The sequence below is a fragment of the Pseudorca crassidens genome, chromosome 6 (assembly GCF_039906515.1).
Source record: "Pseudorca crassidens isolate mPseCra1 chromosome 6, mPseCra1.hap1, whole genome shotgun sequence".
Classification (NCBI taxonomy): Eukaryota; Metazoa; Chordata; class Mammalia; order Artiodactyla; family Delphinidae; genus Pseudorca; species Pseudorca crassidens.
Window position 1 is genome coordinate 86,255,493 of NC_090301.1, and position 24,294 is coordinate 86,279,786.

The following is a 24,294-nucleotide window of genomic DNA, read 5'->3' on the forward strand; positions in this document are numbered from 1 at the left end:
AGCACACTTTTGTTAGGAACTCCTTCTAAACTACATGGAGCACCTTGAAGAACAGGTGCCATATAAGTATATGTGAGTCACTGAAGCCACAATTATTGGCAACAGGGATCTCCTGGGTGAAAACAAACACCAAAGCATACTTTCAAAATTCAAGGCATGGACTTAACAAGAGCAATATAATTAATTTCATTGCTATTTACTCACTTCCTATTTTCTCTCTACTTAGTCATTTCCAACATTCTGGAGAGCCAAGATGGCAAGCGAAGTTACACCACTACTTCCTGTGTCGTGCCTGACTTGCCCAATTGCCAGTGACACAAGGTAAACCATCTCTCCTCAAGCTCTGTCTTACTGAGGCAGAGAATGGGAATACAGGATTTTTCACTCTTTATTTCTGTCCCACTATTTTTTTACACAGTCTAAAATTGTGTTAATTTATAGGAGTCTGGGAGAAAATAAATGTGAGATACAGCTTGAGTTTTCTTTACTGAGACATCCAAGAAGTAGAACCTAACACAATGTACCAATGAGACCATTTGATAGAGAGTTGATTTGTTTAAGAAGTTCATCATTCTGTTATTTTGTTGCAACAAAACTTTAACCCATAAACAGTAGTGGGCACTTTGTTGTATTGGGGATACAAAAATGAATCCAACTTACTACCCTTCATGAAGTCACAGGCAGTTAGGGGTTATTTATTGAAAGGACATTTTAAAATGAAGTTTCCTTTTATAAAAGAGTCCCACAGACTGGACACCAAGAATGTATAGTATTATAATGAGAAGAAGTGGTTTTTGGTTCTTTGATGTTAAAAAGAAGAAAATGAGAGAGCTGTTCCCTCCCCTACAGTAAATTGAATCCAGCAACGAGCAATATATTCTTTGGAGTAAGTTTAAAATGGGTTCACTGTCTGGCTTCAAAACATAATAACTTTGTAACCTTAGGAAAGTTACTTAAACTTTCTGAACCATGATTTTCATGTGTGAATAATGTGGATAATAAAGTTTATCTACCTTGCAAACTTTTACGAGGGTTTGAGATAACTCTAACTTTGCATACCTGTCACGTAGCAGATTCTCAATTAAATGCTAGCTATCATCAGCATCAGTGTCATTCTGTTACATTTTAAAATATTATTTACTCTTTAGTTTTGTTAGCAAATCCTTCGGTAAAACAACTTTCTTTTTCATTTATTCCAAAATCTATAATATTGGAAAAGGATTGCAGCTGTGAAAAATGTCAGCAATTTTAATCATATGAATAATATACGTGTTATATTCATGACATTCATTTCTTAGTTATATTCCAAATCATGACTCAGAGTTCATAAAAGTTAGTTAACATTATTATACCAATCAATAGTCAAAAAGAAAACTTCTCATCACTAGAAAATTGGTTAACAAAAAAGGGTTCATAGTCTATTCTTGTTTTCCTCAAACATAAACTTCACATATCTTATGGCTTGTAGGTCACATCTCCTCTAAATAGCCAGAATAAAAGTAGCTGGATACTGTGCAGGAGTTCCCAAACCTGGCTACGCACTTGAGTCACCTGTAAAGTTCTTCTTTAAAAATGCATACTTATAGCTCTAACCTCAGGTTTTTACATCAGAGTTTTTATGACTGAGCTCCAAAAATCTTTATTTTTAAAAAGTTCCACTACTTGATTCTCATGGCAGACAGACTTTAAAGTGATCCCTGATTCTCTCCTCTTCCTTGTATTCATGCCTTCTGTAATCCCCTCCTCTAGGGCATGGATACAAACTGTGACTTGCTTCTAACCATCAGCATGCCCCAAAGGTGCTGAGTTATAACCTTCATGATATCTTACAAAAGATTATAACTTTGCTTTAGCTACTGGCCTATATTCCTTGCTGTTTTGATGAAGAAAGCTGCCATGTTGTGAAATGGCCTATGGAAATGTCCACAAGGACTTTGGCCAACAGCCAGTAATGTTGAGACGTTAAGTCCAACAACTCACAAGGAATTAAATCCTGCCTACAATCATGGGAGCTTGGAAGCAGACCAGTCCCCAGTTGAGCCTCCAGATAGGACCCACCCCTGGCTGACACCTTGATTGTAGCCTTATGGAGAATTCAGCTAATCCATGCCCAGACTTTTTTTTTTTTTTTAACATCTTTATTGGAGTATAATTGCTTTACAATGGTGTGTTAGTTTCTGCTTTATAACAAAGTGAATCAGTTATACATATACATATGTTCCCACATCTCTTCCCTCTTGCGTCTCCTTCCCTCCTACCCTACCTATCCCACCCTCTAGGTGGTCACAAAGCACCGAGCTGATCTCCCTGTGCTATGCGGCTGCTTTCCACTAGCAATCTACCTTACATTTGGTAGGGTATATAGGTCCATGCCTCTCTCTTGCTTTGTCACAGCTTACCCTTCCCATTCCCCATATCCTCAAATCCATTCTCTAGTAGGTCTGTGTCTTTATTCCCGTCTTACCCCTAGGTTCTTCATGACTTTTTTTTCTTCTTAGATTCCATATATATGTGTTAGCATACGGTATTTGTCTTTCTCTTTCTGAGTTACTTCACTCTGTATGATAGACTCTAGGTCCATCCACCTCACTACAAATAACTCAGTTTCGTTTCTTTTTATGTATGTCCAGACTTCTGACCCACAAAAACTGGGAGATAATAAATGTGTGTTGCTTAAGCAGCTAAGTTGGTGGTAATATTGTTAGGCAGCAGTAGATAACCAATAAAATTCTGAAATATAGTCAGGGTTGGGAACCAGTGCTTTAAAGCTTGGTTAGAGCAGAAGTAAGCTTGGTGTATTTTTCCACTAATTTTTAATGACTACACATTAATTCTTATGGTGATGATAATGATTGATGATGATGATGGATTTTTATAAATATCCTTAGGGTTTTCCTTGAAGATTGGCAGTGGCACAACTGTGACAGATTTAGCTTCTGGACTCAATTTCTTGACCCAATGGAAAAGCCACAACTAAACTAGGCCCTAAAATTTCAGTAGACTTTTCTCCTCCTCTCCAATGAACATGAGGCTAGTCTTTTGGAATCTGGAATCTCCCAAAAGCCTATGGATAAGATAAAGCCAACCCAGATTTCCTATGAATTTGGCTAGGAATGAGACAAATCATTGGATAGCAGGGAGTCTCCAAAGAAAAATAATCTTATTATAATCAGAGAAAACTCAATCATGTGGAAGCTAAAAGCCATATTTGATTATTAATATTTAGTATCATGCTATCATTAACACAACTAAGTAACATTGATCTGATTTCATGTAACCACTTGTCATCTTAATTAAAGTTAATACTGATGATCGCTTGGCTGATTCAGAATTCTTAAAGTCCTAACATTTTCATTATTATTCCCATTTTGGAAATGAAGAGTCTGTGATTCAAAGGGGTTAAAATAGTTTCCATTAGACTAACGAATAGCTCAGAATCAAGATAAGGAGGCAGTTTCATCAATGCTTATCCAGTGCTCTTTCCCCACTAGATGGTCTCTGTTTTTGATTGTTTCACCACACAGTTAAGTCAGTTCCTTATTGCTTGGGATGTAATGAATTATAAAATATAGTCCACAATAAATGGATGGTATAATTTGCTTTAACATAAGTAGCCAGAATTTGTTTACTTTAGAGACTATATTCAGAAAGTTGTTATTTGAATATTACATGAAACTAAAAACTATATAAATATATATGTACGTGAAGAGCTTATTGTTTTGACCTCTGTGTTTACCATTATTTACTAATGACAAATACATTTTCTTAAGCAGCTAGAAAGCAATACAAGTCTTTGAGCTCTCTGACTCAACGTAGCTAAAAAAATGAGGTCTAAGAAAGTTTCCAAAGCCCTGAACGATGTTAGAGTCTGGCCCTTTTATGATCAAGTGATCTTTTCAGCTTAATGGGAAAAATAAATCACTGTTAAAAGATAATCTTGTCACATGGAAGCCAGAAAGGTGCAATATCAATGATTCAACTTTCCAAAAACTGCCCCGTGGAATCGGATAAAGCAAATAACACAGTTTGTTTTGTTGTTGCTGTGGTTGGCAGTGAGAGGGAAGTAAGCTTAAGGAAATACCTCGTTTTAAAAATAATAAGAGGGCAATATAAACTCACTTAATAGAAAAATGAACGGACTTGATGCAAGGTCTATTTTATGAGAACAGAACTAGAAGTTTTGAAATCTTTTTCTAGATCTTTTTCTGTTTCATACAATTGCTTATTTCATGGTGAAACTGCCAATTGTGCACATTCTTTCTCGCTTTCCTCTTCATTTATTCAATTTTTAATGCTGCAAATAATATGAAAAGCACTGGGATAGCTACTGAAGTTAATGCTTTGCTTTCTTTGCTTTGTGGTACAAATCTATAAAAAAGTAGTTTAGATATAGTTGGCAACACAAAATTGTTTCTCTAATGGTTTATTTTCAATGGAGCTTATTCTTAGCATGTTCAAAATAAGCAAGTTCATCTCTTTAAGCCAATACTTAATTTGGATCATTATGTCAATAAGATCTGGATGAATAAAGGTATGCAAAGTACAAGACTGTAAATTAATGGGAAAAAATCCTCTTCCATTTTAAAATAACACACACACAATCGTATGAACACACACGTACACACACCCACACACCCAATTAAGATTCTTGGCCATGTAGATTTATGGCATTTATATATTTTGTTCCTCCGGGTGTGAAAAAGTGAAGGAGGGTGTCCCTAAGAATGTTCCTTTAAATTATTTTTCTATATATGGAAAACATGTCTAAAATCCTGGTAAGAAGTAACTTCCTCCAGTTCAGAGAAATGCTTAGAGGGAATATTTGTTATTGTGTGCTAAGAAACACCAGTTTGGAAAATTCCCAGTCAGTTCTTCCTTTACTGCCTCAGAGTCCTCCCATTGGCTTATGGGCTTGGGAAGCTTCACAGTTAATATCTTCCAAAAAGGATGCCAGTCTTCCTTGTCCCTTTTTTAAAGGGTGAAAGAGAACATTTAGATGTTCACTTTGTAATACCAAAGAGAGTCTGAACTGAATTTGGAGTTTGAACAAGAAGCTAGATGGGCAGCTCAAGTCAGAATTTTGATGTCAGAAGGAGGGGGAATTCAGACTGGTGGGACTTCTAAGACCCACTGTCAAAAAGTTCTCAAGACAGTTATGCAGCATCCTCAGGGCTAAAGTTTGTCCTCTGTAAAGTACCCCACACAAGAAAACCATCACGTCACAGATCATCCCAAAGAATCGACGCAGTCTCACAGGCTGATGACAAGTTGACATCTAAGGTCACAGACTAGTTTTCTTTGGGGATGCCCTCATAGAATGGAAGAGCTGCATCAGCAAAATGTCACTGAAAGCTGTCACCAAATACAACAAACAAGGCAGAGCACCGCTCAGTAATGCATCAACAGCCCAGTAAATCTAGAGTCTTCAATGCCTTTCCTGAAGGTTGCAACAGAATATTGTGTTAAAGTAGTTTCTCGGTCCAAGCATAGATACATGAAGCCCTACAGAGAATGGCAGTGCCTGGTTTCTTCCTAACTACGGCATTTGGTGTTTTCCCAGTCATTTCTCTTTCTTGAAAAGTTTTAGCCAAACTCCTATGACAGTACTTGTCACTTACAGAAAACAGAAAGAAAGTCACTAACAACTGGGTACAGCATGAAAAGACTGAGCTCCACTTTTCTAAGGAGGTAATCAACAATCAGTGAATAGGAAATGTCAAATCAGGCAGTGGTTTTTAGCATAGGCTCTAAGACAGAGAGACCTGGGATCTAGTCCTACCTCTTTCACTTATTGCTTTATGACCTTAGGACATTATTTAACATTTCTGAGCCTCAGTTTCCTCAACTTTAAAATGGGAGCAGTAATAGAACACATTCTATGGGATAGCAGAAAGGATTAAATTAAATGATATAAGTAAAGCGCTTGGTACAGTGCCTGGCACATAATAAATTATGAAAATATGTTAGCTACTTTTACAATAATAATAATTATTATCATCTTCATTACTAGTTATAATTAGGAAATACTTTTCAAAAGTGATCACTTTGAATTTAATTTGCATGCCATCTGATCTGGAAGTATAATAAGGGTATCCAATTCCTACTGATTTAGTGAGTCAAACAGAAAACCAAAACAAATTGAATCATTCAACTGGTGTATTTAGAATTGCTGATGATTATAGCATTCAAGAAAGTTAGTGAAATACATAAATTGCAATTAAACTGTTCTTGAAAATCCCCCAAATCGTTTTCATTTGTCTAGTCCAATGGTGGGTAGGGCTTGTTCATTTTAAAAACTGTACGTTTAGAACCTTCTGAAAAGGAAACATTGTGGAACGTGAACATGGAGGAGATAAGAGGTGTTGATACAAAGAGGGTATGCCAAAACCAGGTATGTTCCATCTCTGAATACAATGCATTGCATTCACATATTCCTTTATGCTTTTCAAGGAATTATCACTGCACTGCCACTTCATCGCACACACTCACACACACACATACACACACAGAGGGGGGACCACAATCTACACACTCAGTCTCTTTGTATCCAGCACTGATTCTCTCCCATATCAGCTCTGCTGTCAGCAACCAGCATGCAGATGGAGGGGAAGGTATGGTGTTAGAACAAATGCTACAGGTCCACTCCTGAAAATTTCATTCACAGGATAATCTGATTAGCAAAATTTGAGAGAGGATGGTATACGCATATCTTTTATCATCTAATTCAAAACAACTCCACAACACAGCTTGGACAAAATACTAGTATCAAAGTTTCTAATATAGCATAATTTGTGTTGAGTGTGTTGCATTCTGACAGTGGTATAAACCAGGGAGACAGTTTACTGACAATTCTGTGCTACCAGATACCAACTCAGGCCTCTGTCCAGCTTTACATTGTCAACTCTCATGGAAACATGAGCAGTTACACAGCCCCAGAGGATGCTGAAGTTTGGATTGCAAAAGATGAGATGGACAGATTTCATATTCTCACTGCAGATTTTTTTTTTTGCCTTTTCAGACTGCTGAGCATAATTGTTTTTAAAGGCAGGAAATGCAACTAGTGTTTGTTTCTAGCATGGCTTCTGTTTTGAGATTTCTTCTTTGTGGAAGAAATGTGTTGCCCACCTGTCTAGAATCCCAATCAGGATATGGTTTCAGTATGAAATATATTACAAGAATGATTTTAGCTGGTTATAAACAGGAATGGTTATAAAAAGCTGGGGTATTTTATCCAATTTTTATCCACAGTGGGGTACTTTGGTTCAGGCCAATGGCCAATATGAATACATAAGGTAATGTTCAGTTCTGTTTTTTGCCCAGGAGGGACAGTAATTCTGAAAGACAACGGTGCACATTAGTGAGCAAACAGATTCTAGGTTATAGAGATGTTCAGAAATAAGAATCGTGTGGCCACTGGCCAAAAGCACTGCAGTTAACACTTAAAAGTATGGTTCAACCCAAGCTGAACTGCTGGAGCGGTTAATGATTCTCTGTATTAATACTTCTACTATTTGCAACACACACACACACACACACACACACACACACACACTATACAACAGATATTAAGAGCTCCCTGTATGGAGGCCCCAGAGCTACTGGTGGTGAGTGAGGGAAGATATAAGGCTAATTTAAATCCTACCTTTTTAGGTGTATAGAGATTTATGGAGGAGACACATATTTCAACCAATATCCTCTTTTTTTATTTCAAGACTTTCAAATTTTAATGTTTGTGAAATATAATCACTGAATACATTTGATAAAATTCTCTTTAAAAGATGGCATTAAATCTCTGGGTCTTATAATAGATGGAATTTTAGAAGTTAGATGTGCCGGTACGAATGCAAATTTAACTACCCAGCGTAATGGGCACACAGAGAAGGAATCTGACTGAGGGATGTTGCAGGCTCCCTGGAGAAAACTATTTATAATCTGGGCTTTTAAGAATAAGGAGAAATCTAACCAGGCAGGAAGCTTTTGTATGTGGGATGGGAAGGAAAATATAGGAGAATATTGAAAGTAGATGGAAGAGACTATGCAAAGGCATTAAGAAATACAACAGTATGTAAATAAGGAAGTACAGTTAGGAATGTATCATGAAGGAAATTCAGAGGACCTGCAGTCAGCTAGAAGTAGCTGGGAAGCCAGATTATGTAGACTTTGTGTAAATTCTCCTGAAGGTAATGAGACATCATTAACTTTTTTTTTTTTTTATCATTGACTTTTTAAGTGAAAGGGAAACTTAGATGTACTGAACAACTACCATGAGTCTGTTATGTTACTAAGGGAATACTACACACTATCTCATTTCATTCTCAAAAATATTTCCAAGGCACTTCCATCCTGTTTTTACTGATAAGAAACAGAGCATAAGGGAGTTAAATAAGATGCCAAGGACACAAGGAGAGAGTGTCTGGGTTTTACTCCATGTGTCTAATTCTAAACCTGTGAGCTGTCTGTAACACCATCTCAAGATGTTTTAGTCTGTTTTTCTTTCAACATTTCCTAATTTTTATTTTAAAAATTCACTGTCTTTTTTAGAGAAGTTTTAGGTTTACAGAAAAATAGAAAATACAGAGTTCCGACATACTCCCTCTTATGACTGACCACTCCCCCCAAATTTCCCCTATTAGTAACATCTTGCATTAGTGTAGTACATTTTTTACAATTGATGAGCCAATACTTATACATTTTTATTAACTAAAGTCCATAGTTCACATAAGGTTCACTCTTAGTGTTGTATATTATATAGATTTTGACAAATGTATAATGACATATATAATGGCATGTATCCACTATTACAGTATCAAACAGAATAGTTTCATGGCCCTAAAAATCCCCTGTGCTTATTCTTCCCCCTCTCCCCTCAAATCCTTTGCTATCACTGATCTTTCTACTATCTCCATAGTTTTGCCTTTTCAAAAATGTCATATAGCTGAGACAACAGAGTATATAGCATTTTCAGACTGGCTTCCTTCACATAGCAATATGCATTTAAGTTTCCTTGAAGCCGTTTCATCACTTGACAGCTCATTTCATTTTATCATTGAATAATATTCCATTTTATGGATATTTTATGGTTTGTTTGTCCAGTCACCTATTGAAGGATATCTTGGTTGCTTTCAAATTTTACCAATTATGAATAAAGCTGCTGGAAATACTGTGTGCAGTTTTTTGTGTGGACATAAGTTTTGAACTCATTTGTGTAAATACCAAGGAGCACAACTGCTGGGTAATAAGGTAAGAATATGGTTATTTTCATAAGAAACTGCTAAGCTATTTTCCGAACTAGCTGTACTATTTTCCATTTCTACCAGCATGAATGAGAGTTCCTGTTGCTCCACATCCTTGTCAGCATTTGGTGTTGTCAGTGTTTTAAATTTTAGCCATTTTAATAGGCTTGTAGTAGTACTTCATAGTTGTTTTAGTTTGTAATCCTTTGATGATATTTGTATTTCCTAATTTTTAATTCTTTTACTTACCTATTATATATTTTTCTAACATCTGTGATCTTGACTCTTACATTTTCCACCATTCATTTATTTATTCATTTATCAGCATATATTGTGTATTATATACCAGTAACATTTTTCAAAGCTAGTTTATTTTTTCCTTTTATTATTCTCTTCTTCATTTTTAGTTTGTCATATTTCACTTGTTATTTATTTCACACAACATAATAGTTAGTCTCTCTCTTTATTCTATTTACCTCCAAGTAAACTGGCTATCTTTTACTTCTCTGGTAATAATTGTTTAATTTCTTCAAATTTCTCTTTCTCCCTTCAAAGCCTTTATCAGTATATATTCATAATACATACGCAGAGAGTGTGAAATATTGTTGGAGATGAAACTACTTGTAAAAAGGTCTGAACTGAAGAAATCACTTACCTTGGTTGACAATAAATCTTAACTTCTGTATTGTTGCTAGATTGCCACTAACTCGATATATTCCATCAACATCTAGACCTGAAAACAAAAGGGCATGTTTTATATTCACTCATATAAAAACTGAGATGGCAAAAGAAAATAGTAATAATAATTATGGGAAGGTAGTAAATCACCACCAACTCTCTCTTCCTCACAGAGAAAACAAATTTCTATGTCCTACACCAAGCAATCTTCAATATTTTAATACAAGCAAAATAATCATTAAGTTCAGTAACAGTTAATCATCAACAAACTTGAGTGTAGTTGAACCATAAAACAGCAGTAGGTAGCATGGGATTTCACAGTATAGTTAAGATTCATTCCCCTGAAAAAGACAGGAATCAAACTTGGGGTGGAGTAGGGAGAAGAACCTTCATGTATATATGTATTATTGCCCGTTGTTGGAAAGATAAATAACCCAAAGTGCTTGTGAAGTCTTCTTTCCTTAAAATCTCCCTCCCTCTCTCCCTCCCTCCCTCCCTTCCTTCCTTCCTTCCCTCCCTCTCCTTTACTCCCTTCTCACTTCTCTTCTGTCTCCCTTTCTTCCCTCTTTCCTATTCTTATTCTATTCTGTTTTATTCTATTCCTAGGGATTCCAATCCATTTCCATTGTTTCATTCTCTTTTCCTGCAATTACTATAGCATAACATATATTGGTCTGATTATATGAAACTACAGAATGAAAATTCTACTACGGATGTATAACTACTTTGAAAATCTCTAGTGTATTGTAGGTAATGGGGTGCTCCATTATGGAGGGAAAAATAAAAAGAAACCTTTGACGAGATGGTGACATTAGTTCCAGATTATTTTAAAACTAGTTATCTATAATTCAAAATAACTTATCCTGGCAGTTGGTTTGGATAATCAACCACTTGTTTTCCACACATTTATTTATATCATCAGGTTATTTCCATGACCCAGTTATCAAAAAGATGAAGAAACAGGAAAATGAAAAGAGAAACATTTATTCAAACACTATTATTGTTGATAAGAAATGTTGATAACATAATTTTAATGTCAGGATTGCATATTCCTTGATGTGTCTAGACCCTCAAAGAGGCCTGGATGAGATTACCAGTCAATGTAGAGGTCAGTATCTCCACAGTTTCTCTAGGGAGGTGGTATAGTATCATCATTAAACATTGTAATTCACAATAGATAGTACTAGATAAATTGACAGAAATTATTGTCATAATCTAACAGAATAAAATTTTTGTAAAGCTCTTTACTGACATGAAATGAGCTCCTTTATTGCTTTACCATCTCTGTTTTTAAGTATCAATACTTTATAGTAGGAACATTTCTGCTGCTGTGCAAAATATATCATCAGTAGGTTAGGACAGAATGACTTAATGTGTAATACTGATATTAATGGCATAAATCAAAGCCATTATTCATTCAGTTTTAAGACATTATTTTTTAGAGCAATTTTAAGTTTATATCAAGATTGAAGGGAAGGTACAGAGGTTTCCCACATACCCCTTGCCCCTGCACATGCATAGCCTCTCCCATTATCAACATCCCCCATCAGAGAGATACATTTGTTAAAACTGATGAAAACAACATTGATACAGCTAAAGTCCATAGTTTACATTAGGGTTCAGTCTTGGTGTTGTACATTCTATTGGTTTGGACAAATGTATAATGACTTGTATCCATTATTACAGCATATACAGAGCATTTTCACTGTGGTTAGGACTCCACGCTCTCACTGTCCAGGTCCCTGGTTCGATCCCTAATTGGGGAACTAAGACCAAAAGCCATGCAGCACGGCCAAAAAAAAAAAAAAAAAAAAAAGCCCTCTGTTTCCCACGTACTCATCCCTCACTATACTCTTCCATGTAATAACTTACATATAATGTCAATAAAATGGAATAGCTATTAACAAATGTATTAATTTGTGAGTTTTGTAGTTCTAGAATAGTCTAATAATAAATTAGTGAGCCTCTGTTCCTTCCTGAGAACTATGAATCTGTGAATTTGTGAGGAATTGAGATGAGGCTGGACACCTATTAGTGTGTGGTGAAAATGTCTAAGACACATACATTTATAAAAATCAAATGCATTCTTTTTTTTTTTGTTTTCTGATGCACAAAATAGCTCCATTAATCAAAGGGCACTCCTTTGATTCATTTTTAAGTACAATGTGCTCTCGACAACTTAAATGTGACAATCATCTTAATTAAAACTTTCCTAACGTTTGATTTTTAGTTTCAGTATTAGATCATGCTGGTCTTCAGTTTATGCACATGTGCTCAGAAACGTAATAATTTATCAACTATTTTCTTTTTTTGCTTTGTCATTTAGCTAGTGTTTGGTACTTAGCTTTAACCTATATATTTAACAAATGTGATAGATTTTTAAAATTTTAAAACTTATGCATTAAAGTGTGTCCCTTTCAAAGTTCTCCCTCTTGTGGGTATCTGTACTTTTTCTAAACATGTATTCCTTAGGGAAAACATTTTGAAATTCTTCTCTAAAATGACCTCCAGTGACTCCATATTGTCTATAGAAAAATGTTTATTGATGCAAGTTGGGGCCTTTGGTGATAGATTTTGGTTTGGAAATAGTCAAAGGTCATTCAGAACCACAAATGGTGAATAAGGTCATCTTCCTTGCCATCACAAAGTCAAACAAAGTTTTACCAAATGAAAGCGTTCATGATGTTCCACCAGTTATCAGTTGCTCTGAAGGAACTTGAGAAAAATAATACTTTGGAAAATAGAAACATTGATGCAGTATGCAGGTCTACATTTTTCTCAAACAAGAAATCTTAATATATGTTTTTTTGTTTGTTTGTTTTTTTTTGTTTTTTTTTTTGCGGTACGCGGGCCTCTCACTACTGTGGCCTCTCCCGCCGCGGAGCACAGGCTCCGGACGCGCAGGCTCAGCGGCCATGGCTCACGGGCCCAGCCGCTCTGCGGCACGTGGGACCCTCCCGGACCGTGGCACGAACCCTTGTCCCCTGCATCGGCAGGCAGACTCTCAACCACTGCGCCACCAGGGAAGCCCTTAATATATGTTTTTTGCAAAGAATTGGTCAAATTAGCCCTATTTAAAGTAATGATTAAAAATGAAATGTCAGCAACTATTACAATAAAAAATGAGAAAATTTACCATATATTTCTTTTTAAATTAATTTTTGTTTTGCTAATTAGTTGGACCTTTATCAAAGGTCAACAGTAAATAAAATTATTTGAATCCCAACAAATTTTTATTACAAATAAGGACCTTACTTAAGCCTCATTTTAATAAGCATATCTCTTTATAGGTATAAATCAAGTGCATTTTTATTTTGAAGCTAGAACTGTTCCTTTTCTAATATTATTTTACATGTTATTGAAATGCATGTGTTGTCTAGAGTTGTAAACTGAATTTCAATTAATGAAATTCCCTACTATCTGAAAACTTTTTCTCTTACAGAAATTTAAAGTTACAACATAGGAAGTATCCCTTTGATCTTTCATAAATTTCAGTACAAGGTTTTTTTTTTTTTAAGTTCAGTAATCAAAAACATTTGAAAGAGCAGTATGGGTTGGTTATATTACGTATGAGCAATTGGAAAGCACTATACTGTTCAAACAAAGCAGCCTCATCCTAAATTAATAACCTAATTTTCTTCTGGAATAAAAGAAGGGAGGGTTGGGAATGGAGACAGGGAGGGTAACTCAGACCAGTGTGACCACTGTGGTTGCAGAACTAAGTCACAGTAGAGAAACTGCTTTGTGGCTTACGTTAGAAACCAGAAAGAAGGAGTAAAGCAAAACACATTAGATGCAATTTGAATCTAACTTGACAGAACTTCCAAGCCCTTTAGATATAGAGATATCAACACCATATATCTTATGAAGGATAACAATCTCTGACATTACTGGCTCCTGCTTTGAATGGCTCATGCTCCCCTGCTATCATACTTTTTAAATTACATAAATAGAGTGAAAATGACAAAGTATATATTAAAAAGGAGGGTATTACATTTTGCAAAATAATCTGGAACACATCAGTGAATTTTAGCAGTTATAAATTACATAGGTACAGTCTTATAGTTGATTAGCTCTCCCCCCGAATGGCTCACAGAATGGCAAACCCTAAGTCCTGGGAATCGAACCCAAATTAGAATGATTCACGTGCCATCCTCCTTTTGCTCCAAGAACTTTGAAAGTCATGCCAAGCCAAACCAATGTAAATTGGTGGATTTGGACATCCTTTTCATGACCACATTATCCTTGCTGGATTGGAAACTACTTATTTTGGAAATATAATTAGACCTCTTATGATTTTTAAATGAGCAATGTCTTCAAGGTATCCATGTTGTGCTTTGGTGAAGTTTGGAGAAAAATCACTGAAGAGGTACTTCTTTTAAGAAAATACCATGACTGAAAATGCTGACAGGAATTTTGCCTGTTATGCTAAAAATACTTTGGGAACACAATGAAACTAAAACATTTTACATTTATTTTTATCAGACCAGCATTAATGTAATGTTAATGAAAAATTCTCTAAAGAAATTCACATTCACCGAAATGTCTTTTATTTGTTCCTCATCAGCTGACCTTCTTAAGTTTCAAAACAGTGTTTACTGTTGACAGAAATCACTGGGTACTGCTGTAGGGGATTTTCAAAAGTCTTCCCCCCCCTCTTTTTTTTTTTTTTTTTTTCCTGAAGAAGCTTAGACTAGGATAGACACACAATTAGGAGTTATTAGACCAAATGGTGGTCTAAACCCAGTGGAAAGAATGCAGCTGTCATGTGTAATTCCCACCATAAATCTTAGACACTTTCCAAAAAGAAATCTAAGAGACCAGCACTGTTTCCAGAGTTGACTGACTTATCTGCCAAAATATGGGTAGTTTTCAACAATGCAGTTGAGTCTGTTAAAAATAGCTGCAAACTGTGGATTAGGTAGCATTCTTGGTAGCTCAAATTATGGACAAATCACGAAGATGTGGAGTTTGAGCCTGGTTGAGAGGTGTGCCCAAAAAGCCTGCTTGTTTTTCTGGAATATAACAAAATGCATCTGAACCTCTGGAGTCTGAAATATGGGCTGGGAATTTTACACAGTCTCTCTCCTGAGATTTATGGCACTTCCTAATTCCTAGGAGGCCAGAGCTACCGCAAGTAGAGTCATTCTCGCATTGCTTTGGTCTTCTGGCTTCTCCCTCTGGCAAGAACAAGTGAGCGCAGGAACGCCCAGACTGCCCCCAAAGAGTGCTGCACGTTTCTTTCTCTATCCTTCTAAAGGTCCTGCTTGGTTTCAGAGCTCAATGTGAGAGGTTTTGGATCATTTCAAATGGCACACATTTCCTCCTCCTTTAAAGTGAAGTGTTTCCAACTTTATATTGCTAACTTATCTGATCACACACTTGAAGTTCAGTGACTGAGAGTACAGGATATAAATGGAAACTCTTTCTAAATTTAATTTTTACTCTGTCTCAATGGCTTGTATTTATCCTGTATCTTTTGCTGGCTCTATTTAATTATTACTAATTCCTTGTGAGATAGTCATCCTTCAAGAACAACTACCTTAGAAAATAGTTGACACAATTCTGATTGTCAAACAAGGATTTTATTTTATAGGAAAACCTTATGACTTTATAATAGCCATTTTAAATGGATTTTTTTTTTACTATAGAGGCAATATACTTCCTTGTTAAAAATGAAAATTTAAACCACACAAGATTATACAATGAAAAGTAAGTATCTACCTCATCCTGCTGTCCAAATACAGTCATTGTTAACAGTTCTGTTTTAGTTCTTTTATTGTTACTCATTTTATGTTAATGTATCACATTTCTGTTTATTAATTTATTAACTTTGGTATTTATTCACTCCCTATCATAAAAAACAAAGAGTCCATAGCTCCTACCACTTATCTATGTACGGTTTGTTATTATTAGTTACATTTGTCTATTTCTATATCTTAATATATCAAACTACCTCTGTGTATAAAAAAAAAATAAGGAACTTAGTGCATTTACTCTTCCTTCCCTTTCTCTTCTCCCTCATAACTTCCAACTTTATTCTTTATGTTATTATTTCTTATTTTCTCAAAGTTTAGAACATTTTATTCTTTATAAATATTTTTGACTTATCTATGGGTTAATATAAGTCACTATTAAAAAAATGAATGTGATTGGGTTCCACATTAAAATTTTGTTTCACAAAGATCTCCCCAAAGTCAAGGTCTCATGTGTCGTCTTCTATTATAGGTTCCTTCATTTCCTCAAATTAAGTGCTGCCCAATAGAACTTTCTGTAATGGTGGAAATGTTCTATATATTAACTCTCCAGACCAACTGTCACCGGCCACATGAGGCTGGCTGCTGAACACTTGAAATGTGGTTAACGCAACTGAACAACTGAATTTTTATTTTATCTTATTTTAAATAACTCAACCACATGTGGCTTATGACCACCATCTTGGACGGTGCAGCTCTAGGTCAGAGTCAACTACTGCTCCTCTCTTGTATTCCACTATTATTCTTTCTTGGATTTATTTTTTTAGTGTTTTTTTTTTTTCACAAAAGTATGTGGTTGGTAAATTTTCTTACTTCTTCCATCTCAATGACTGTTTTAGATAAAAAACAATGTCATACCGTATAGCACAGGGATTTATATTCAGTATTCTGCGACAAACCATAATGGAAAAGAATATGAAAAAGAATATAGATCTCTATATGTATATATGTATAACTGAGTCACTTTGCTGTACAGAAGAAATTAACACAACATTGTAAATCAACTATACTTCAATAAAAAAATTTTTAAAAAGACTGTTTTATTTTGCTTCATATTTGTTGATTTAAGTATTTGAGTTTTATTATTTTTTACTTTTCTAACTTTGAAAAGTAATGTTCCACTATCTTCTAGCAACTAAAGATATCAAGTTGATTCTTAATGTTTTGTAGGTAAATCAATTTTTCGTTCATGATTTTTTAAAAAAAGATTTTCTCTTTACACTTGTATAAGTAAAATTTCACTCAGATGTATCTAAACATTTTCTTATATTATTTGCTTTATATACCCTTCCCTCTACTGTCCCTTTTCTCTCCATCTAGAATTTCTTTAAGATGGATGTTCAAATATCAGAATACTCCTATGATGAAAGACAAAATTAACTAGAATAAATGATGGTCATGGGTATTTCTGTATTTATACACATCTTTTTACCCTCAACAGGCTTCAATCTTAAATTGTTAGGCTCAGTGAGGGGTTCCTGCAGTATCAATGGGTGGTGAGTAGATAGTAGGCTAGAGGTCTTCAGTAAGGAGGACTGAAGTAAGGAGGACTGATTTTGGGATATGGAATACTTTAACTATTTTGCTTCTCGGCAAAGTTCTCTAATTCTATGCCTGCTGTAGAAGACCTGAGATACTTCATTCTCCACTGCTTTCCTTCTTAGATGCCAGCATCCTCTTATTTGTCCTTGCAGAACCTATTCTCATGCGAGGACTTCCTTGCTGCAAGGTAAATGGAGAGGGGCCCAGCTCTCCCACACGTTAGATCCAGTATTTGGTGCATTACTTTACTTACTGTCCTCTTGCCAATTTTTGCTCTTTTTATTTGTTAACTCTAAGCTTGGATAATCTCTAGGACATCCCTGGGAAGAACTGTGCCTAATTATGGTGTCTGAGAATGGTGTTTCTTTTGCTCTAATATCTTTACTTGTTTGATCCCATCTGCTTTCTGTCTTCCTGGAATTTCTATTTCTGGTCTGCTGATGGTACCTTTTCTGTTTGCAGCACCACTTTTTTTTTTTTTTTTCTTTTCCAACATATCTTTTCTATTATTTAATTGGGATATTTTTGAGGAAGGAGAATCAGACATGTTTTTTCAGTCTGCCAACTTAACGGCGGGGGCCTGAGTTGTTTTTCATAAAGAGAGACTTTTTAATGCTGAAAACAAAAGTTTCACTGGATTGTAAAGATACTGCTATATAATAACTTTCTTTTCAGTAATAACCTATAGGATATAAATGATCCATGTGAGATAAATTATGAATATTTAAAACACTTATTATGTGAATCCAAATCTAATGTTGGCAGAATTTGTTCATACAGGGTCCAGGATCAGTATACCCCTCATTTTTTTGCCTCGCTCCTGTCCTTTTCTTTGTCTTCAGAAGTTCCTATTGTCATTAATCCTTTTTCCAGTGTTCCCTTTATTACTGAGATTGCTTTATTTTTCTCTTCCATTTGTTTCATGAGCCCTTTCTTTTTAAATTTTTATCTTATTTTGATGTTTTTCCTACCTTCCTTTTCCTACTTCCTTATTCTCTGCAATAAATTCTTGTTTCATGGAGACAATTGTTGCAATAAGTTTTTCTTTTTAATATCATAACAAAATACTTTTCTTCAATTTTCCTTTACATTTTGTTTGTTTGATTCTGTTAGCATTTTAGGTTACTCATTTCTGAATGAAGTAAGTTTTTCATCTACCAGATATTTTATAGTATATTCATATGGAAAAGAAGAATTTTGTTTTCTTAACACATGGAAGAACCAAGCATTTGTTGATAAATTAAAAATGTTAGACTTTAAATAGGTCACCAAGAGAAGGGTATTTCCCCCCACCCCCCCGCGAGAAAACTGCTTAGAAACTGTGATGCTAATAAATGAACCATTATTATATATTGTTTATGTAGCCTACTCTGTAGATAGGAGCAAATTCCAGACTTAAATTAAATATCCTAAAATTGAAATTGCAAAGTAAATGAAACAATATATGAGACTAAGGACAAAATGATACCAAAAATGAAGAATCTTGGCTCAGAAGGAAGGATGTTGATTTCCTCTTCAAGGACTTTTCATTGAACACTTGAGTGGTTAGGATCATTACCAAATATTTCCCACCCAACCTCCCCATCTGTTTAAGCTATTACACTAGGAAATAAAATTGTTAAGGGTCCTAGCAAAAATTCTTTATCTATCTATCTATCTACTTACCTACCTACCTACCTACCTATTTATCAAGTCATATTCACTTTTCTGTGCAGTCCTAACATCTTAAGCTGCCTGGGAAGACAAATTTAAAATTGGAAGAGGAAAAGGACAAAATATCCTGAGTGTTAATGGTGTTACTGATCCATTTCTACCGGGCTGTACTGTACCACTTATGCCTTGAAAAGATATACAACACTAGCACTTAGGGATTGTGTATGGGGGGGAAGAGCTGGCTATCTTACTTTTCACTATTACTAAATATTCTTGTAAAGAGTTACATTGCTAGAAAGTAATTGTTTAAACTTAGCTGATAATTTGAGGCCTATGAGTATGAGCCTGAAGGATGGTAGAAATAAACATAATTTACAGAATTATACCAATCTTAAGACTTGAATAATATTGGAAATAAACTCAAAGTAAGAAGAACCTCAGAGAGAGCTTGAGTATGCTTGTGAAATTTGACTAGGAATCCTAACCTCTTTGATTTGATAAGACTAAAGATAACCACCTGAAATGATTTCTGGAAAGTGGAAAACAAAGTACCTAGAAATAGTCTTTAATAAATTCTCTTACATGTTTCTTTCTTTTAAATGTTAGTCTTGAAGACAAATACTGGTGAATGATTCTAAGTATCATTAAGTGAGAGCACTTGTCTTGAAGGAAAATCACATGTGTCTGGAAGACATTGAAGTTGGAGGTTGTATTTAGCTCATCTCCTATCATTCTCTGAGTTTCTTGTAGGTTTGAGTTCTATTGTTATGTTATGCTGTGATCATGCTGATGTAAATAAATCATTCTTTTGGTATTGTGACTTGCTCAGTGTTTCTCTAGAATAAATAGGAGTCATATGAATAAACAGTCTAATTTGGTTGGCCATTATCATCTGGTAGTTTGCAAGTAAACATGCCAGCATAACCTGAGGTCCAGACAGGAGTGGATGGCCACAGCAGGTTTATGGATAGAAAACTAGTTGCCCGACGATGCCATTCCTAAGGAAAGCTTGAGGCCTAGGGGAGAATAATCTGTAGACTATGCCCATGTATACTTTTTTTCTTTTTAAAATTCTAGCAACAAACTCTCTTATAAGTTAAAGATATGCAATACAAGGCTTACCAACACAAACAAGAAGAAAACACTTAAAAATTGCCTCTTGTGTGATGAAGTCATTATAGTTATATGAAGTCTAGACTTTGATCCCATCATACTTGAAATCGATATTGATCTAAAATTTATAAATTTACTCTCATTCTTTTCAGTCCCTCCACCTCTATTTTTTTAAACATCTAAACAAAGTGACCTCATTGTTTTCCATTGGACTTTTTTTTAAAACATTGGCTGGGATGATTGAGATTCAGGAATGTGGGAAAATGGATTCCCAAACCACGTCCCCTCCCCTTTCATTCTGAACTGTAATTTTTGGCTTGGCTTGAATCACAGTCATCACATTTCAGCCTGAATCTCTCTGTAAAGTGATCTTTCTTAAACATTTCTCTCACTCATCAAGGGATCAGAAACAAAGCCATTCTAGCCTTTCAGCAAAACACTTATAAGCAGCTTTTACAGAGAGGTTGCAAGAGCTAAATTTCCTCTAAAATTGTTTGAAAAGTGAACATTTTCAGTGCCTTGTTGTCCTTTTTGTGAATCTTGTCATCTGTATGCCATGAGCTCCAGCAGCTATTTTAATCTGTTTTTGTTTGCAATCCATTTGGTGTCCATCCAAGGAAATGCAGGTGATTCTAATTAACTTATTGCTGAAGACGTAGGAAAAAAATATCTCAATTGTGTTGCAAAGAATTATATACTTAAAACTTTTCTTCTATTATGTGCAACATATTATTAATGAAAATGATTATATGAATATATTTACCACCTAATTCATTGCTGTTCACTTGTATAAATCAATGAGGCTTATGGCACAGGAAAAAGCCACACACATACAAATACACAGACACAATACAGACCCCAAGAATGCTTGCCAACTTTTATTTAACAAGAGTAGCAACTTAAAAATAACATTATTTTTACTTTGTGCAACATAGTTTAATATCTGAAATAACTCTGTTCCAATAAAAACCTATTGAAATACTCTTAGGCCTAACTCTGCCCTGAGGTAAAAGTGATTAATTGAAAGATTTTGGCAGATCTCTGCTCACCACCAGGGCAGTTTAATTTAGAACACATTCAACCATTTCTCAGTGTCTCTGTGTTGGTGGAGCATAACTTTTGATCTTCTTTGGGGAGGTGCCTCTAATTCAGACCCTTTGGCTAGCCACTTCCTGGAGGGTTTTGATGGCTTGGCTCTGCTAAGCATTCAGGTGAGAGAGAGAGCCCATTCTGGCTGCTGCTTCTAGAGTGGGTCAGGGAAGCTGAATTCCATCCACAAAGGCAAAACAGTCTACAAACCTGTTTAATCCTATCAATACCCACAAGTCCTGTTTACATCACAGACAAGATGGTTCTTCTCAACTTCTTAATGCTCTCCCAAACTTCTGAGAAATTCTGTGTCATTAGACTCTTTCCTAGTCAAAGAATATGCTTCTAACCATGACAATGGATGAGACTAAAAAGACTGGACTTCCTTTTCTCAAGAAACATAAGATTATTGTTTTCTTTTTGAGAATACAGGATAAACTACTGAGTAGGTACTGTTAATACTCCTGCTAAACAGAAACATGGGGCTAGTGCATAATCCTCCCTATTTGGCAGATGGACCTGTGCTAGATTGTGGTTAAATGGAAGGACAGAAAAATTTCAATACATTCTAGATGGAAAGACCTTGAGCTGGTAAACTCCAACTGTCTATGCAATTTAATGAATATTGATTAAGCACTTACTATGTAGCAAAAGTGTGCTAGGCACTTGGAATACAGCAAAGAACAAAGAGTACACAGTCCAGATGTAATGGAGCCATAGCACCAGCATCTTCTGAAGCAACAGTGCATTAGTGACATGCATTAGTCATGCATCAGTGACAATGGCACCTGTAATCTCTAATACTTTTACATATATGACACATCCAAGCAATACACTCAGGTTGGTATATAAGCTCTGTAGTCAACTTTAGAAGGAAACACCATCATGGTATATATTCAATTTCACATTATATCCTAAAACTGTTAAGTTTCATATGTGTGTATATAGATGTTTCATGTAAAATATGTAGGCATATAATATATATGAAACTTTAGCAAACAAATGATAATTATGATATTTATTTTATTACCAAAGTATTATGTCATAGATTACATTTCTTTCTTATGATATGGGTGTGTGTTCCGAAGGGCTCATTTGAAAAAGATTGGGAGATTATCCTAAATCTACCATGTCCTTGAATGTTCTATTTTATACCTCTAATTTAGCTGAAAGATGCTTTAAGACCCATGATATCAGATTCCAAATCTTTAGGTGACAGTAAAAATCTCAAAATTTAAGTATTTCACAAGTTACTGGACAAATCACACCCAGGTTTGGAGATATAAATATAAGTCACTGGAAGAGAGATAAAAAGACAATCATTTCCCCTAATTAGAAGCTCTAAGTATACCCAGACAATTTAAACCATTGATTTTAAGACTTCTACAAAATGGAATATATAGATAAATGCTCAGAGCTATCACTGAGGTCGGCTTTTTAAACTTCTATTATCATATTACAAGCAGAAAGATTAGGGGAAGACTTCCTTCAGTGGTGTAAGAGAGACCTATCTGCTCAGCTTCATTTTTGACTACTTGAGGACTGTGAACTATCTAGCAAACAATTGCACAGACTCTAGTTGCTCAAAACATGACTTGTTGCCTTAAAAAAAGGCATTCCAGTACCAATTGTTCTCTTTTTAAACTCATTAGCACTAGTGTAATACAAACCAGATTTCTTGCTTCTGAATGATTTTGTCACTTGGGTCTACATCAAAAGTCTTACTGAAATATTTGTGTGTGTATACATACACACACATATTTAACATCTATCATTAGATATTTAGCATCTATCACTTCTTTCTGACCTGTTGTCATGGAAAGAAGGTATATTAAGCAAAGATGTGTTACATATGTTGATGTTCATTAACACACTATTTACCGAGTGTCTCTTCCACATGTGTGATTTTTCGAAGTGGTAAGAAACCAAGTTACAAATGCATTTCATGTTTTCCATTGTCTTAAATTTAAGTAAAGAGTATCTTAATTTTCCTAATTCCACCAAGGCCTGGCCAATCTTGAACTTTGAAAATAATATTAGAAAATCCATCATCAGTTACTATAGCTGACTTTCAGGGCTACAGAAGACAGAAATAAAAGACTATCAATTTGATGACCTAGATTTTATTTCATTGGTCCCCAAGGTTAGCCCTAACATTAATTATAGAGGCTATATTTACAATTTCTTTTAGAATTTTTGGGAAGATAATTTCATCTTAAAATATTTCTTTTACATAGTATTGCTTACGTTCAAAATTCTGTAATTAGAGTTTTATTCCTTTGTCTTTAAATCCCATGGAGGGATTTCACATAAAACTTCACTAATCATGTACACTTTAGTGTGGATCAATCTATTAGATCTTGTCTTGAGAGCAGACTTTAGCTAAAAGGAAGGCAAATAGAGCAAGAGTTCACTTGTGGAGGATGTGGAACAGGAAGAGATGAAGGATAAGTGTCAAGTATAATAAATAATGGGAGAAGAAAAGAAAAGGAAGTGGATGTAACATGTTGGGTTCAAGCTAATGCAAATGGGTAGTTGCTATTATCCAAATGCTCACCCTTATATTCTCAGATACACTGGACATAGGAAAATGGAGTGTTCTTACTGTATTTAAAGATTTGTGGGGAGGAGAGGCACGTTTTTCAGTTTGACTAAATACAATTTATTCTTAAATATGATTTATTTTTATTATCATGATAATTTCCCAATATATGGGAAGTGTAATAAATGATCTATCTTTCTTCTGGGACAACTTATACCACGCTTTTTCTTTTAGGTGAGTGTAATGCTCTAAACTGAAGTTCAAAAACTGAGCTTAGGGGCTTCCCTGGTGGTGCAGTGGTTGAGAGTCCGCCTGCCGATGCAGGGGACACGGGTTCGTGCCCCGGTCCGGGAGGATCCCGCATGCCACGGAGCGGCTGGGCCCGTGAGCCGTGGCCGCTGAGCCTGTGCGTCCGGAGCCTGTGCTCCGCAACGGGAGAGGCCACGGCAGTGAGAGGCCCGCCTACCGCAAAAAAAAAAAAGAAAAACTGAGCTTATATAAATCCATATAGGGCTTTGCTCTACAGATTGAAATGTTGTTAAGAGACACACTGTTCTTCCTTGGAATTATGAGACCTCTGTATCTCCTTGGAATAATGACGTACACAAGCCTGTCTCCTCTGGGTAGGGCCTGCAGAAAACACAGTCTGGCATCATTCTTCTCTCACTGCATCATTCTTCTGCACCTG

At 35.4% G+C, this 24,294-nt stretch overlaps 1 protein-coding gene across 1 annotated transcript in view; it reads right to left on the bottom strand.

The window, feature by feature from the left end:
- The window catches only part of ARHGAP15 (Rho GTPase activating protein 15), a 624,143-nt gene that overhangs the window by 185,407 nt on the left and 414,442 nt on the right, over window positions 1–24,294 (bottom strand). The window contains exon 11 of the mRNA XM_067739897.1: window positions 9,889–9,966. Coding sequence (XP_067595998.1) covers window positions 9,889–9,966 — 78 coding nt within the window. The remainder of the gene's footprint in view (window positions 1–9,888; window positions 9,967–24,294) is intronic.